At 43.5% G+C, this 14,889-nt stretch overlaps 2 protein-coding genes across 2 annotated transcripts; both read right to left on the bottom strand.

Annotated features, from left to right (window-relative positions):
- Positions 1 to 1,506: 1,506 nt before the first annotated feature.
- Positions 1,507 to 7,530, bottom strand: hhex (hematopoietically expressed homeobox). Its single transcript, XM_003454068.5, has 4 exons — positions 6,684 to 7,530; positions 2,890 to 3,068; positions 2,385 to 2,435; positions 1,507 to 2,279 (listed from the first exon to the last, which is right to left on the bottom strand). The coding sequence occupies exons 1-4, from the start codon at positions 7,072 to 7,074 to the stop codon at positions 2,031 to 2,033; spliced, it is 870 nt and encodes a 289-aa protein (XP_003454116.1). The 5' UTR covers positions 7,075 to 7,530; the 3' UTR covers positions 1,507 to 2,030.
- Positions 7,531 to 9,480: 1,950 nt separating this feature from the next.
- On the bottom strand, positions 9,481 to 14,719 carry trub1 (TruB pseudouridine (psi) synthase family member 1). Its single transcript, XM_003454069.5, has 8 exons — positions 14,512 to 14,719; positions 14,327 to 14,425; positions 13,033 to 13,088; positions 12,299 to 12,380; positions 12,100 to 12,172; positions 10,389 to 10,528; positions 10,201 to 10,257; positions 9,481 to 10,126 (listed from the first exon to the last, which is right to left on the bottom strand). The coding sequence occupies exons 1-8, from the start codon at positions 14,657 to 14,659 to the stop codon at positions 9,945 to 9,947; spliced, it is 837 nt and encodes a 278-aa protein (XP_003454117.1). The 5' UTR covers positions 14,660 to 14,719; the 3' UTR covers positions 9,481 to 9,944.
- Between the last annotated feature and the right edge of the window lie 170 nt (positions 14,720 to 14,889).

Raw genomic sequence — 14,889 nt, forward strand, 5'->3', positions numbered from 1 at the left:
TCAAAATCAAACATTTGTATTTCCTTTAAAAATTCAAATTAAAAGGTGCTTTGTCAGCCCTCACAAATCTCAGTTTTAGCTGCTAGCTGAAAGTGCTGACACATTTTTCACATCATGAAATAAAAACTATGACTAATCTAGAATCCTCTATAAAGTCCAACAACTGGTCCCAGATCTCCCCGGAGGCCTCCAAAGTGTTAAACATAGGCCTGATATTTTCCTTTAAAAAAAAAAAAAAAACGTTCACATTTGTTTTCTGTTTTTTTTTAAATGAAAGATGGTTTTACGGTTTTTGCAGATTTTGTTTATTTTCTCTTGCTCTCTATTTTTAAAATCACAGAGCAGTGTGACTGTAATTCAGTGACTTCATGCACGCACAGGGAATCTTAATGTACCTCCTCACATTTACTACTGATAGTAAAGGCAGTTATCATTCATTATCACTGAGTGATTACACACTTTGATGATCTTCGACAAGACAGCTTGAAAAAGTTGAAGCTCTTCCTTTTTAGCTCAGCTGTTCTTCAGTTCAGATACGACGCGAGTGTTTTTGTCCCTAAATATTTTATAAACCCATACATTTGGATGCATTTTAGATATAACAACACATTCAATTTTTTTTTGCTTTATTTAAGTTTAAATTAAAATTCTGATTTTCCATGAATGTAACAGCAACATTAAACCAATATTAATAAAATATTACTGAAGGCAGTGAAGAAACGCTCCATTTATTCAAGTCAGATTTGAAATGCACTATTTTTATATTTATCATGTTGTGTTGGTACCTTCATCTACAGTCTGCTTTTTTCTGTGTTTTTTAATCGCCACTGATTTCCACACTGTAGTAAAAGAATTAGAGCTGGTGGTTAGAACCAACACAGCCACACATCTAACACATCATAATGTTCTGTAATATGGCTGCTGCAGTTTTATGAGATAAACTTTTAACCAATTAAAAAAGAATATGTGAAAATAACTTCGAGAACTCAAACAAAAGGAAAAAGTCTCAGATCTCCAGGTACACACAAAAACTCCCACGTTGGATATAAACATGTGCAAAATATATTTCAGGCTTAATGTATAACAGACACAATATGACGTCTGTATGAAGTTTGTTTTATAATTATGCAGTACAGCTCAGCATTTAAATGCGACGTATTTCATGTTGATCGCACTTTTACTCGCAGTGATTCTTTATTAAATGTACTTTTGTTAAAGGTCCAAATATCCCTGAATGACTGAGTTTGAAAATGACCAGAGCGCTTTGGTTCTTGTTGTTTTGGATTTTCTGTGATTATTTGGACTAATTATAATTCTTGCTGCTTTTTAACGGATCTTTCACACATTGCTCGATTGTATGTCTACATTTATTCTCATCCGCAGGAGGGAAACTCCAGAAAGTGGATCTTGTTCATCTGGATGTGGGAGAAAAGCTTCATTTACAATGTTTAATTTTCAGACAGCAGAGATAAGAGTTCACAGGCCAGCTGAGCTGCATCGAAAACGTTTAGATTGATTGTCATAAAATAGTTTATTAGACATCAGACAAAACTGAATTTGCGCTACATTGATTATTTAATAAAATGTCACATAAAACACACACACACACACACACACACACGCCGACACACACACGCAAAACAAAAAGAACTAAAAAACACGCTATAAAAACACGTATATGCTACAGTACAGAGAAACTGATCTACAGGCATACTATTCATCTGAAGAACATCTCTCTCTCTCACACACACACACACACACACACACACACACACACACACAAACAAACACAGTCACAGAACATTACGCATATCTACACAGGTTCAACAAAGAAGACAGTTCTGATGAAAGGCACTCTGGACGCGGGTTTGAGGGGCTGACTTGTCTTAGTATTACATCAGGAACCAGTCTATCAATCTGCAAGTCACCAGGCTGGAGGAGGAGGAGGAGGAAGGAGTTACAGCGACCCGACAGTCGAGGACGCATGAGAGCTTCAGTGTCCGAGGCAGTTTCTTTATGGAGCCTGTGTTTCAGAACTGGGAGTTTAGTGTGAAGTCCTCGTCGTCCTCTATGTCCAGTTCCTGGTCTGTGTCGTCTGACACGTCAGAGTCCAGCTCTGTGTGGGCCTGCTGTGAGGACACACAGTGTCCCGCCTGCGCCAACTCGGGAGCCGAGCCTGGCTGTCTCTGCTCCTGGTTCTGGATTCCGGCAGCCTCCATCATCTCATCTCCTTTCTTACCTCTGGAACTGTTATCATCCACCTCCCTCTTAGGATTCTCCTGATGAAAGCGAACCCCGTGGATTAGGAGACGGGTACGAGTGTATTTTATATGAAGTCAAAGCAGTGAAAGGAAGGTAGGGCGACATCAGTCACCGCTGCTCACCTGTTTTAGTCTTCGCCACTTCGCACGTCGATTTTGGAACCAGGTTTTAACCTGAAAGGAAATGTTCAAAAAAAGAAGAAGAAAGAAATGAATGATCTTCCTTCTTTAAATATTAAAACTATGAAAGGATGTTTCTTATACGCAAACACGTCCGTAAGATTTCTAGCGTCAATTAAAAATTCGGTTGGTCCGCTATGTTCATGTGGAAATTCATTCTGGATCAAGGCCACGTTTAATCAAATCAGCACGCTGCTCAAATATTACACACACACAAAAACCCATCGGTAATATTTACTTGCAATTCGCTACAAATTTCAACCATTCGCAGCCAGTAAATAGTTTTCTAGTAATAAAGTAGCAAAATCTAGTATTATGCTACATTTCAAAAACTTAATAAATGTATAAAAGTGTTTCATCGAAAATTGCGAAAATCCTCCAGAGATCCTTCCAAACAGATGCAGGCCATTACAGCACGTATGTGTGAACCAGAGAGGGCTCAGCTCACCTGTCTCTCGCTGAGCTGCAGCATCTTGGCCAGGCGTTTCCTCTCCGGAGGTGACAGGTACTTCTGCGTCTCAAACTTCTTCTCCAGCTCGATGGTCTGGTCGTTGGAGAAGCGCACCTGGCCGCCTTTTCTCTTGTGTAAGGGCCGCTGGATGAACGGCGTCCACAGCAGAGGCTTCCCTGTGGAGAGATCCCACAGAATGCACCGTGTTTCAAATAAATGAAATAAAACGAAATATTTATTTTGGCTATGACAAACGTGCGAAACGTCGAAAAAATAGCTACAGTATATAAACCTTACTGCTGCCATCTAACATGAAACGAATTCTGTGCTTTCCGAGTTATTCCAAAGTACATAAACAAAACACGCTAGTACGCGACATAAACACGGTACATTTGTACTGCGTTATATTAGGCCCACTGACGGCATTTTCACTCAGATTCACGCGTTTGAACTCTTGCGATAAATGAAGTATTATCCACATGACAATATTACTAGAAGGCCAACAACACCAGTCTCGGTAAGGCAGACAACACATTTCAAACATTTTCATTAAAAGCTCCTGAGCTGACGGCACCAGCCTATACGCAGACATGCGCAGTGCAGAGACATCGAAAAATCATAACTATTCGGTAACAGCGAAAAAATATATATTTTTTGTCGGTGATAGACTCTGTGGCCTCTCCCTGTCACTCCTATCACAGACAGCTGAGGACTTCAATGTGGAAAATTTTGAGACTTTATTATTTTTTAGGGTTAATCATCATCATCATCATCATCATCATTATTATTACTATTATCATTACTATTATTATTATGTAACAAATTGTAATGAAGAATTTCTGATGGACAGGACATAAACAGGAAGAAAAAGTGGAGACTATTAGTTACTAAATAGTGGGAAATGGGTGGGATTAAATAAACTTGCGCTTCTTTCTACTGCACTTTGAACATGTAAGTTATTTATAATTATTATCGTTTTGTTTGTTTGTCTCTTTTTTCTCTGTTGTTGTTATAATATTTAACATGTTCAAAATAAATATTTCATACAAATACAAATTATTATTATTATTATGATTATTATGATGTTTTATGTGTTTGTTGTTTTACACCGGTGCTGATTTTAATGAGGCTCAAAATCTCCAAAAGTCTCGATGTGCTTGTCAAAGTTTACCTGCACTAAAACTCTAATGGAAATGAACATAATTCCTAATTTACAGCGGATTAATGAGGGGAAAGGATCGGTGCTGTTGAAGAGATTTATTGGAGCGAAAGGCCGCTGGGTGTAATCAGAGGTGTTTTTGTCCTGTCTGCTTTCCTCCCCGGGTAATGGCCGGGAACAAACAACGGCAGCCTGCAGCCTGCTGCGAGCTGTCTTTTCAGGAAGGTCGTGACAGTGAAAACTATGGCCAAATATCCGCTTCATGTGCTTCCTGCTTTGCGGTGTGATTATAGGCAATGGCATCCACCAACAGACACTCCTGTGCTCAGCTCTGACACAATATGAATGTTTGTGGTCGAAACTGCTGTCAAAGACCTTCTTATTGCTGCGCTTTTCCTAAGGAAGTTAGCCAATCCAGCCCCATGAGACACTGAGCGAAAATACAAGTACAGGAAAGATTGAGTAAAAATCAATTTGTGGCAAAAATGAAGGAAATGACATAAAATGAAACATTTTCACTGAATATGCTTTAAGTTGACGTGTGAGAAGTTTGTGTTTGTGCCTTTTACGCTCGGCTAATAAAGATCTGTGAAACTTTTAGAAGCAGCTCGCACTGAAATGATATGCGCTAATTCGTTATAATTGTGGTAATTAAGCACGCGCACTTCTGTTTGAAATATTTCGCACTCACAGTTTTTGTTGACTTTGTGTTACTTTGTAACCATTTCTGCCGTTTGAGCGCACAGCGGCCTGCAGACATAGTCTCATCAAATCAGAGTATTAACCTGATCACTATAAATAGATGCACAGATGTGGCGGTTAAGATAACTCGTTAATAACAGTTTCATGAAACTGTGAGTGACGGAGATCGGAACATAACCGGGCCTGAAAGCGCGCACACTGCGGGCTGCTTAAAATATCCAGAGGTGTGCGCGCTATTTATAGAGCACAGCATTTTTAGTCCGCTGTTCGAGAAGACATATCATACGAGTTGATTACAGATGATTGTAGGTGCTGAAACCAATCATTGTTCTCCTCGGGCAATCTCAGTTCGTACTTGTTTGTCGTCAGTCTGAAAGGTCAGCTCAGTTGGGAGGACAAGACTGTAGCTGCTGTTAGGGGGACTTTATCTTTCTCATAAGTCCCCATTAGCTCTCTGTTTGCCTTATTTTCTTCTCGCCGCCAACCATAAAGAAAGTCAGCCACATCCTCGCGAGCCCGGCAGAGGAAGTGCAACAATATGTGAAAAACGGATCCCGGGCTATCAGAGGCCGAGTGTTTCCTGAATATGTCTGTATTGAGGATGTCGATAAAATAATCAGCAGCGTGCAGCGGGCTCCCGAGGAAGCGGCTGGCCGGGGTGAGACAGGAAAACATTTAACAGCTTCTGAAACCAGATTTACTCCTATCGACAGGCTCACGGCTTCCGCTATGAACGGAAAAAGGCCCGGCTTGTTCAGCAGCAAACAGTCAGACGGTCCGCTTGTCACACTATACTTAAGAGGACCATCACTTCTGGCCTCTAACACGGCACACAGCGTGTGTGATGGGTTCAAGCACCCCGTGAACATCATGTAAAGCAGCTTTCACGGCTCCATACTCACACAGCCGATTTGTAACGAGCCCACAATATCAAGATCGGCTTGTTTCATGTCGGCCGCTCCTCCAGCCACCGCCACTATTACTAATACTACTAATGATAATTATCATAATGATAAAAAAAAAAAACTTGGTAAGCTCATGTTCAGTCAATACCCTAGAAAAAAATAACCTAACTACTTGGTGCTCAAAAGTATATGACACACACACACACGCACACACGCACAGCAGTGAAATAACAAGTGATTTAGGGCCTGGCTATGTTTTAGTCACTGGCTGACTCGGTCCTCTGATGTTTCAGAACAATGGGAGTCAGGAAAACGAGTCAAGGTTGCCATGCACCTCCCTATCACCACCAGCAGCAGCACACTGAATGGATATGCCTGCTGCTATTGTGGCCCCAAATACGTCTGTCACAATAACAATGTGACTCATGTGTGCGTGGTCGGGCATCATGCACAAATGTTCTTGTGAGACCAAAATGAGCTGAAGGCTTCGCAAAGACGCACAAAGTGTGTCCTCGACTCTAAAGTGTGTTTAAGAGGAGCAGTGCAAGTGGAGATGATCTTGAGTTCGACATGCATGACCAAGCGTGATGCTTATGCAAAAATGGTTTCGTTGGGACTGAAACGAAGCTTGTGAAGACATTAAAGTTTTCATGCAAAGAGCAAAAAGTTGTCTTACTGCCACATCATCCAAGTTTATATGTTGCCGCGAACAGATTTCAGGTTCACTTAAATTGTCACTGAGGGATATAATGTCCAATAATATATGATTTATTTGTTTTTTTATAATGCAAATTGTGAATATATGAGCTTAACTATTTTAAGGGTCCTGATTTCCAGTGAAATAAAACCAGCAGTGCAGACTTGAGGAACTGAGTTTAACTGGCGCATTTCCACACAGGAAAACAAGAAACGTGATGCTGGCTGTCTGACGGCAAGACAGAAGAAAAGGAGAAAATGCCCTGTAGGATATGTTTGCTAAAAAATGATAAGACAAATATCAATGATGCAAATGAAATGGAACTCACCGAGAGGGTCGTGCCTGAGCAGCGCCTGTGCGTACTCCCCCATGGAGCGGTGGTGTTGCTGGTGAAATGGGTAAAAGGAGCCGGTGAAAGCCCCCGCCGAGGCGTACGTCGCCGTCAGCGCAGCGTGGTGCGACAGCGCAGGGTGGATCGGCGTGGGTTCATAGATCGGGGTTCGGTACGGCGAGATCAAACTTTTGAAGGACGAGTTGGGAGACGGGAGAGTCGGTGTGGGGATGACCGGAGTGGAGCAGGAAGATGAAGACGTTGGCGATGAAGAATAGGACGGAGATGTGGAGGTGGTGGTGGAGGTCCTCCCCAGAATGTCCTCGATGTAGAAGGGGGTCGGGTGTGCCGGCTGAATTGGGGTCGGTGCGTAAAGCGGGACGCTCATGATGCCGATCACCGCTGCTGCGCACTGGATCCAAACTAGGGGAGAGCTTCGCGTCTTTAGTCCCGCAGCCTTCCTCTTTCTATCACAGCAACTTTTTTATGAGCCGCGCTAACCTCGGCTCAGCCAGTCCCGAAACACAACGACCAGAGCCTGTTTCCGAGCTGCTCAGGAGACCGTTACACTGTTTTGGTGTCCATCAGGTTGCGGTGCTGAGGAGCTGCCACTCTGTTCAACTGTTGCTGCTGTTATCTGTCTGCAGCCGAAGGAGGGAGGAGATAAGTGGACGGCCAACTTCCTGCAGGTGGCCGGCGGCCGTTTCTGATTGGCTTGCACGCAGCTCTTAACGAGCCCCACAGTGATCGGATGACAGGAGAGGGGAGATAATTGTGTTTCAGAAGAGTCGGCCCGACGCAAACAGGTAATCAGAAAACAGACGAATGTAATGGAACAGAGCCGGCACTGATAGTAGCTGGGTCTCAAAATGCAAATACGGGACCAGCTCACACTTCAGCCTCCTCAGTCAAGAGTGTACACCGCCCATACTGTTGGACTTGAGTAAAAGTCACACTCCTACTCAGTTCAAAAAGAGTTTGCATTTAAATTTACCCAAAGTACCTCAATCAAAACTTGCATGCAAAATCATATTACTGGATCATTAATGAGTGTGAACATCCGTTTATTGTTGCAGTATCTGCATACTGCTGGCAGTGCTGCGTCATATATGTATTAGCACAGTGATATGTGTAACTTGGCACAATAAGAAATAAACAAAGTTTTCACATAAATGGTATGGAGTCGTGCTTTATAACACACAGTAGTACATGCACTGTTACACAGGAGGAGCGTTACAGTGTTTTCGTGACATTCTCTGTTAGCAGCTCTCAGATGATTTAATGGCAACTTTTTGAGGATATTTTGCATTAGACCCGGGCTTTCAAAGTGATAAGTGTGATTTGGTTTTGAAATGATAGTTTTCACCGGTTTTGCTCCAGGAAGTATCGTGTCACAAGTCAGCGGATTGGCCCACGAAGGTAGCTGTCCAAACTGTTTATGTTCTCCCAGCCAGAGATCCGAATCATTGCTTTATGCAAAAAGACATTCCCCGTGGTTTGGCACCACGCTCAAGTAAGACAGTTAGGCAAAGAGCGCGATGATGCACTTGTTTGAATAACATTTCTTTGTGAACACAGCCGGGTTCTTGCGGTCTGTAAATGGTTTGTTCAACATTGTTTTTAAAAATGTTGAATTAGCAGCTCTCAGATGTAAACTCCACGTGAACACACAAAGCTGGAAGAGTACAGACAGCACGCAGCGCTGGTTTTATACCTGCACACACCTTTGTCTAGTCAAACAGGCCGCAGCCATATCTTTAACAGTGTAATTAGAGGCGGACTGCGATCCACGGCCCCAACGGTGCAGCTCAATCAAGTGGGATTAACTCGTGATTTGAATGTTTGGAGTTTTCCTGTGAAATCCACTCTGGGATCAGATAGCAATAAACGCTCGTGTATGTAACGGCTCACTAAGTGGGTGGATGTCCCTTCACGCGTTAAACAATAACCGGAGACTTCTGCTTTAGTTACAGCGGGGCCCAGCTGCACGCGCGGAGGGCCTCGCGACATTTTATCGTCACACGAGTTCATTAATCGTCGCTGGTAACGGCGTCACACCTGGGAGCTGGACGAAGGCGTTTATCTGCTCGCTCCCCGAAACGAGCCGCTGGCTCGATTTCCTGGCGCGCGCCCCCGTCTGCCAACTTTCTAACGGCTGTAATTTAGATAAAGCGGACTCTGAGAGCAAACAGCGCTGTAAGCAGCCTTTAAGACATCAAAGAAATCCCCAAAACGGCTAATATTTGGACTGAGACAATCATTGCAGCTCATTGATCCGGCCAGCCTCCCGTGGCGTCAGACTCCCGGCCAAAAACCGCTGATAACTCGAGTGAGCCGCCCCCCGGCAGCTGGCGCCATATATCTGCCTTTGTCAGTTCAAGCCACTCACACAGTCTCCTCCTCACGAGTCAACATTATCCCAATTATCAAAAGCATCGGGATGTTCCCGGCCTTCCTTTGTTCCAGTTTGGAATTACCGAGGAAACGGTAACAATGAGAAACAGCACAGAGCATGCGCTGGACGGAAATAAAGCAGCAGGGCTGGTGAGGCCCGGGCACATACAGGTGATACTCGGAAAATTAGAATAAGTCTAACCATGCATATGCACTCTGTACTTGGTTTGGGCCCCTTTTGCATGAATTACTGCCTCAATGCAGCGGCACTGCTGAGGTGTTATGGAAGATTGCGGCCACATTTTGCATGATATTCGAATTCTTCCAGTTTCACCTGCAGATGTGGGAAGCGTTAGACGCAAAGAAATAAAAACACAACAAATAACAGTCCACACGTGAGTTTAGACGAGCTCAGAGGGCTTTTTTACTTAATGATGAACATCACTGCACTGAGCAGGACTCAAGGAAGACTTTGTAAAATACATTCTTTACAACAGTGAACTAAACTGAGTGTAGGCAGCCTATAAAAAAAATCGGATCCTAAACGTACAACAAAAACTTCACAGAAGATTTTCGGTGCCACAGAGAGGGATCTTGCCGTTCCCTTGGATGTCCTCGCCGATCTTACGATCAGGTTATTTACTCTTCACAAATCTGCGCAGGTCAAGCAACATGGTAACCTGCTGAGTCTCCTTTGCTCACATTTCTCATTATATAACTGTTTACTTTACAACTTTTAATCTAAGGTGTGATGATGTCCAAACTTTGAACCACACATTTAACTAAAACTGAAGAGTATGAACCAAAAATCAGTCATTACATGAAAGGAAACCCCTTCCTCTTCCCTCTGGATCCTGGTCCCGGTCAGGTGACTACCTTCTTTGGCTTCAGATGGTCCTCCTCCTGCTCTCCCTCTGAGCAGGTCTTCAGCGAGCGCGAGATGTGTTCCAGCGTCCACTGCTCCTCGTGTAAGGCGTGCTCCTCCAGAGTGAACGGACCCTGCTTTGTTCTGATCAGCTCCTTCACATGAGCGCAAGAGGACAGAGCTGCAGCACACAGACAGCGTTACTCGGCAACACGCCGTCGATGGAAAGGTGAAATAGGTGGAAGGTAGTCTCACCTTTTCCCAGGTCATCCACCAAACTTCTGACATAGAATCCACCTCCACACTCAATATCTGCAACACGAAGGAAAGTGAAACATTCAGCTAGATGAACGACGCCAAAGAGGACACAACAGCTAAAAGCCTGTTTGAGAGGAGTCAGTATAGAGGAAGAAGAAAACGCTGTGTGATGCAACATTTCGAACCCAGAGTGAAGAGAGGAGGCTTGAACTCCTGCAGGGTCAGGTTGTACACCATGACTGGCCTGGCCGGTTTGGCATCGACCTTGTGACCTTTCTTCAGGAGGACAGACAGACGCTGGCCATCCTTTTTTAATGCAGAGTATCTAAAACGATTATAAGAAAACAGTTAGTTGAAAAAGATACATATTTAGCACTCTAAGACGAGAAGAAGCACTAAGAACTGTTTTTATATAAAATCCATCTATAATGACACAAAGGCACTGCTCCCTGCATCAGTGTGAACGTAAACCATTTACCCCAGTGAATCAGCACTGCAGTAGAGGCAGTGAGCAAACAGTGACCTCTAGAGGCTTCATAGATCACTGCGCTACATTAATAAAACAAAAAAACTTAAAATGTTTAAACAACTTTGTGAAAGCTGGATCATTGAGAGGAATTTCATTCATTCTCCCAGGGGACAAGAATCCGTTCAAAGCGCACACGAACAGTTGACTGACATGCTGCAGCTGATCTCAGAGCATCTTCACAAGGAACTGGGTCCACACTACACCCTCAGTGAGCCCACACATCATTTCTTAGCCTTTACAACAATTAGTCATTACGGCTCTTTGATCATATCATTAACCTGTAACATGCCATCAAACTGGCTGCACATTCAAAGAAAACTGGTTTCAGTTCAGCCACTTATTGAAGCCTCTGGTGTCTACTGCAGCGTGTTGTGCGCTGAGAAGGTGATTGGCTGCAGACTCCCATCTCTGCAGGACCTGTACACCTCCAGGACACTGGGGCGTGCAGCTCGGATCACAGCTGACCCCTCTCACCCTGGACTCAGTCTGTTTGACCTGCTCCCCTCAGGCAGGAGGCTCCGGTCCATTCGCACCAGAACCTCTCGCCATAAGAACAGTTTCCTCCCCTCTGCTGTTGGACTCATGAACAACAACCATATGACTGTTCCCACCACTAACATGTGACCCTACACTGTGTTCACTGCATCTGTTCCATTTTTGCACTGATCATCACCTGCGCACATGTATATATGAATCTGCTCAGCACTTTTAATTTTAATTTTTATGTTTTTGTAAGTGTTGTCTTACAGTATGTTTTGCACTAAGTACGGCAGCAATTTCCTAATGTTGCAAACCTGCTCAACATTTGGCAATAAAACCCTGATTCTGATTCTACTTCTCATCTTTGCTTGTGTAGACTCAAAATGATGACACGGCTAATGTTCCTCAGAAAATGGAAATGGTTTCTCCACAAATGGATATGCAGCCTATTTTAACAATCAAAGTCATTTTGTGGTTCCCTGATTTGAATTTTCCTGCTGCATCAGCCAACCTGTCACATTCCTGGAAGAGTCTGTGATAAAGCTGGGAATTCACCTCGAAGATGAACCGTCCAAAGCTCTCGTCGTGCCTCAATTCATGCACCTTCATGTTAGGTAAGCATGTAACCACTGCACCACGGAGCTACTCACTGCCTGCAACCCCCAAAGAGGAAACTCACATGAACCCGACGTTTATACATCTACCATCAAATCTAACACCATCCCAAACAAGCACAGTAACAGAGGACGTGAAGTCCTGAGCTGCTGCTCTGAAAAGTTTTAGGTTTTGATTTATGCAAAAGAAGATTTCATCTCAAGAAAAAAACGTTTCGTTTGATCTAATTAATGCTTCAGACGTGGATGTTGACTCCCGGAAGCCGTACTCACAGCGGAGGCACTTGCATGATGTCACCAGTGAAAGCTTTCAGCTTTTCCTCAACGTCCAACCTGGTTATGTGTTCTGGAGAGGAAAATATATGAAGACATAACTCACTGAGAGACAGACGGTAGAGCAGAAACAGAAGTTTGCAAAAGCAGATTATCCTGCTGTGTCGAGGGATCTGAAAGATCAAATGAATGGATTTACCAAAACCTTTCTCCAGAGTCACGCTGCCGGTGGCATCAAGAGTGTCTGTTGCTTTTCCAAACTCTCCAACGGCAATATATTTCTGAGAAACACACAACATGTGTCACATTTGTGTTTCCCCTTAAAAGAAACACCCAGTTCATCCACAGTTAACAAGTTAAAGGAAGCATTCATGCATTTGTCATTCCAGACATCTAATGTAAACGAGACGTTCGAGTCTGTTGAGGAACTGTATTGTATACACACTACAGAATGTCCTTATCAATATATATTTGCATGTATACTTGTACCTAAAAAAGTGCTTCTTCTACACATACACAGAGGTTTGTGTTGTGGTTTCTAACAGCTCATTAGTACTTGTTAGATCTGCTACCATGAAAGCAGGCACAAACCAATCAGCACGTATCAACACAATGCTAGAAGTTCATGGGGGAAACTGACTTCACTGTGACACTAACTAAAGGACACACGTTGTTTTATTTGTACTGGAACACGTCAGTGTGCATCTGTTAAAACTAACATGTTTGGCTTCATCCAGGTAATGAAATATGTTAGAGTCAGAGTAGCAGTCAGAGCTTGGCTGGTTGGCTGGTATCAGTTTAGAGCTGCACAGCAGTGCACAGCAGTGCAGCTCTAAACTGCATTAATGCACGGTGCCTCTCACTTTTCACCAGACGTCATGGTTTAATGCACAGAGAAACAGTTTAGTTCAAACAGCAGTGAAACAAACTGACCTTTGACCCAGTCAACATTGTGCTGAGCATTTTGGTGCCGTTCCCAACACCAACAACTGAAACAAAGAGAGTCCAATGATTAAAGTCCTGCTAGCGCCCCTTACAGGTTGAAATGTTCACTGAACTCACTTTTAATTCATTAATCTAATCACAGTTCACAAACTCAGAATATACTGAAACATTTATATTAAGTGTTCATCTTTGTGCTTTGTTAACAGTTGTTAACAACCTTTCTTCTTCATGACATCATCACCTGGGACTTTCCAAGCAGCAGTGAAGCAGCTGCTTTTCACTCAGACTGAGCCAACATCACTCCGCTGTAACCTGACTGAACAGCTTTTCTTATGTATAAGGACGAGGTGGAGGCGTGCTCTCGTGTCCCTGTGCTGCTGAGCTCAAACCAGACAACATGGCATCGTGCTGCAGGATGTTGTAGCAGCCATGCTGGTTAAGAGCCGTCTTACAATCAAAGCCATGTCACACTGTGGGAAACGTGCACCTCACAAAGACACAGCAGCTGGAGCATCAAATCTCATATTTGAACTCGTTTAACGTCTTTTGCTTGTATTTCTTGGTGCACACGGTTCCTTTCGTCATGGAAACACACCAAAGACACTTCAGGTTAGCTCTGACTCCAATGTTAAAATTCTCAACTAAACAGCAATAAAAGCATTTTCACTGCCTTTCAAAAGACCAGTTTGGTCTCTTTACCCACTTTTCCCTTTAATGGTGACTGTGGGTTTAATTCGACCACATTGAATTAATTTTTCCTAAAATTATGGGTGTGGCCACTTTGACAGACGTACCAGCACAATCAGCAGGGTTGTCTGGTAGGCCTCACCTCTGCTAATTGGAGTCAATCAACCAGGCTTCTGCACTTTTAGCTGCATAGGTGCTTTATAAAACACTTTAATAAAGATAAGAACTACAGTTGGGCTCATAAGTTATCAGGAAAATCGAGTCCTATAACATCGTTATTCAATGACAACAACTTGCATTTGGCAGTTGTTCAGCGAAACTGTCAATATGAGGCTGCAATTGAAGGAGGCCATCATTGAGCTAAAAGCACAAACACAAAATACAGCCATCAGAGGGAGAGCAAATTACCAATGTAGTCCATTCTTAAAAAGCTAGAAAGCACGGGCCACTCAGAAACACTAAAGGCCCAAAACACCACTGAAGAAAATTTGAATGAATTCTTCACTTGCCCCCCCCTTCCCTCCTCCCAGGGCAGGAATGACAACAGTCGCACGTGGCCCAGCACCGGGACGTGAACGCTAGCCTAGCCGCTTACCCAGCACCCCGCTGGCAGCGCTGTCCAGCGTCCCTCCGTGTCCCATCTTCAGGCTCTGATTCTTCCTCTTCCGCGGGTTTGGATTTTTGACTCCCGCTTCTGAAAGAAAAAGCGACACAAACGATTTACGGTCAGCTTTTCACAAACACCAGGCTGAACGTCCTGCTGCTGTTTGGTCCCGTTACCCTTGAGCAAAGCTTCCTTGAGTACATTTAACACGTCTGCGGAGGTCGGTCCTTGTTTTTTATATATCGCAAACAATCCGTTTAAAGCCTGTAGCTGTGACAAAGAACTAGTTATCGCAGGGACGGTGTTACTGACGTTCCCAGCCATGCTTGTTTCTCTTTTCTTTGGCTAATGTCCATCTTCTTCTTTTACCCCCAGTTGCAACTATGCGACCCGCTGTTGTCTTTACTGCCACCTGCTGGTTGAGCAAAAACTCCGTCTTACTTCTGCATGAATAACATCATTAAACAATACGATGCTTAATAACCTTCTGTTTTTGACGATCAGTTTAAACAGTATTATAGCCAGTCTTAGCTCATCCTCACACAGATTAGGCC

The sequence above is a fragment of the Oreochromis niloticus genome, linkage group LG8, assembly GCF_001858045.2.
Source record: "Oreochromis niloticus isolate F11D_XX linkage group LG8, O_niloticus_UMD_NMBU, whole genome shotgun sequence".
Taxonomy (NCBI): Eukaryota; Metazoa; Chordata; class Actinopteri; order Cichliformes; family Cichlidae; genus Oreochromis; species Oreochromis niloticus.